Source organism: Colobus angolensis, unplaced genomic scaffold (genome assembly GCF_000951035.1).
Source record: "Colobus angolensis palliatus isolate OR3802 unplaced genomic scaffold, Cang.pa_1.0 Scaffold15, whole genome shotgun sequence".
NCBI classification, from domain to species: Eukaryota; Metazoa; Chordata; class Mammalia; order Primates; family Cercopithecidae; genus Colobus; species Colobus angolensis.
The window spans coordinates 17,449,191-17,452,018 of record NW_012114599.1 but is presented as its reverse complement, the minus strand read 5'-3'; the positions used below and the strand labels follow the sequence as shown (position 1 = coordinate 17,452,018).

The 2,828-nt window shown below is 46.7% G+C and overlaps 1 protein-coding gene across 2 annotated transcripts in view; it reads left to right on the top strand.

The window, feature by feature from the left end:
- Positions 1–874: 874 nt before the first annotated feature.
- Positions 875–2,828, top strand: part of YIPF4 (Yip1 domain family, member 4) — a 30,133-nt gene continuing 28,179 nt past the window's right edge. For both annotated transcript variants that reach the window (XM_011935994.1, XM_011935993.1), the window contains exon 1: positions 875–1,478. In XM_011935994.1, the coding sequence (XP_011791384.1) occupies positions 1,400–1,478 (79 nt within the window). In that variant the 5' untranslated portion in view covers positions 875–1,399. The remainder of the gene's footprint in view (positions 1,479–2,828) is intronic.

The window sequence follows — 2,828 nt, the reverse complement described above, 5'->3', positions numbered from 1 at the left end:
TTGCCTGTAGTCCCAGCTACTTGGGTGGCTGAGGCAGGGGAATCGCTTGAACCTGGGAGGCGGAGGTTGCAGTGAGCCAAGATCGCGCCACTGCACTCCAGCCTGGCGACAGAATGAGACTCCGTCTCAAAAACATACAAAAAAAGAGCCAAGCATGGTGGCAGGCGCTTGTAGTCCCAGCTACTTAGATGGCTGAGTTGGGAGGATTGCCTGAGCCCAGGAGTGTGAGGTTACAAGGAGCTATTACTGCACTACTGCACTCCAGCCTGGGGAACAGAGCGACCTTGTGTCTAAAACAAACAAAACCACTACATTTACTCATCCTTTAAGTACCAACATGTTACCTCCTGTGAGAAAATTTTCCAGAAATACCATTTAACACACTAATAGTCATGTCTCTCGATTGCTCTATTACTGATCAATTGTGTATTTCTCCAGGTTGGCCTCCTAAAATACCCCAACCCCTCTTTCTTCAAGTTGAAAGCCACATTTATGTAGCTTGAATATTAAAGTTACGTATGTAAACATTTAAAAGCAGGTGAGTTTGTAAACTTTGGCAAGCTTATCAGTAGACAGGGCCTTCCAGTGAAACGAGCACTTGACTAGAAGTTAGGAGATTTAGGTACTGTCGTAAATCTGCTTCTATTTTACTTTCTCTGGCCTCAGTTTCCTCCCTCATAAAGGAATGTATCTACAACCCTAGTCTCTGGGTGGCGATTTATGGCTTTTCTGCCTTTTATTTTCATTCTCCAATCCATCCCTCTTCATCTTACAGGTGAGGAAACTGCCACCCAGACATTATATATAACTTAGTCAAGATCCTACACAATTAATTAATGGCTAATGGCAATGGAATCTTGAGATCCTGTATGGCGACTGACCTATAAAAACCTACCTAGTTCTACAATTCTTTAACCCACCCACTTAACAAAAACGCAATTAAAAGGTAAACAAAACGCCAGGAAAGATGGCACTTAAAGGAACAAAAACATCCAAGGAGAAAAAGAGGCCTGAGATTTCCACGAATTACAAGTGAACTTCCTGTCCTGGGTAAACTTCCGGAATCAACAACAGGAAAACCCAATCAGAATCTTCCTCCGGGAACCAATGAGAGAGCACATTACAAAGAGCCAATCGCAGCGGCGCTGTCACTATTATGGTCCTGTCAGGGCGCCGGCGTCGTGGTGCTTGGGTGGTAGCCACCAAGAGGACTTTGGTGGGGCAGTCTCGGGACAGCCCAGCGGCCTGCTGTGCCCGTCTCCGGCCTCGATCCCAGCTTGCACGTCGAGACTCGTAGGCCGCACCGTAGGGCAAGCGTACGGGTCGGTGCCGCGGCAGCCTCGCGGTCTGGGCCCAGCCGCAGCCTCCTCTAAAGCGGCCGGCTCTGAGGGGCCGCGAGATGCAGCCTCCGGGCCCGCCCCCGGCCTATGCCCCCACTAACGGAGACTTCACCTTTGTCTCCTCAGCAGACGCGGAAGGTGAGGCTGAGCCCCTGGAAGGGCTGTCACCCGGGGGAAGCCAGGGCCCGACGCCGTAGGGTCTTTCTAGTGCCGAGGCGGTCGTGGCCGGGTGGGGACAGGCAGCAGCCCACCGCGCCTGCCGGGCCTTCCAAGAGGCCCCGAAGGACGGAGGGAGGGGTGTAGGGAGCTGCTTTTTAAAGCATCAAGTTACTCGGTCAGCCCCTAGCTTTCCCCACACCGTCTGGTGGCCGGTTTTTCTGGGTGGCTTATTCTCTTCAAGTGGACCCACGAAACCCTAAGGTTTTATTTCTGGAATTACTCGCTGTTACTCAGAAAAAGGACAGATTGGCTAAGGGACATCTCAAAAGAATGAGAATAAGGAAGGAGGACTGTTTTCTTTTGTTATGTATCAACAGATAACTTTTTTGGGGGGTCTGGGATAAGATTCGGCACTGCAAATACAAACTCAGTGGAGATCACTTTTTTTGGGGGGGTCTGGGATCAGATTCGCACTGCAAATGCAAACTAAATGGTTTTTATTGAATTTGATCTCTTACCCGAGTCCCCGTTTTCCTCCCATTTTGTAGTGTTTCACCTCAGTATTCAGAGAAATTGATCCAGGTATATTGGAAATTTAGCGTAATCCAACTATGTGTTTCCAGTGGCCCCTACAGATTTCTTTGTACTCTTCTGAGGAAGCGATTGTACTTTTCTACAGCACAGGAGAATGTTTTCCTTCTTTTCTCAGTTCCCTATCCAACTCATAACCTGGATATTATTCTGCTAGTCGTTTTCAAATTTTTATTGCACTTTGTGCGCCAGGTATTTTCCAGTGACCAGACTTACTGCCTGCTATGAAAACATAAATTATGTTTACTGAAATTTCAGTCTGAAAAAGAAGCTAGATTTTTCTAAGAAATTTTATGGTGTATCAGTATAGCTTGTTTTCCCTTTTGTTTTTCTTGTGCTGTTTGGCATTGTTTTTTAAAAATAGTACTGGTCATAATTTAAAATGTACAATAAAATTTTTGTCTGTCAAAGGGAACATAGCTGATACATTTTTTTTTCTTTTGTTCTTTTTTTGTTTGTTTGTTTGTTTGTTTTTGAGGTGGGGTCTCACTTGTTGCCAGGCTGGAGTGCAGTGGTTTGATCATATATCACTGTAACCTCAAACTCCTGGGCTCCCATGATCGCTTCAGTGTCCTGAGTAGCTGGAGACCATCTGGTGGCTGGTTTTTCTGGGTGGCTTATTCTCTTCAAGTGGACCGACGAAACCCTAAGGTCTGTGCCACCATGCCAAGCTAATTTTTTTTTTTTTTTTTTTGAGGTGGAGTCTCACTCTGTCACTCAGGCTGGGTGCAGTGGTGC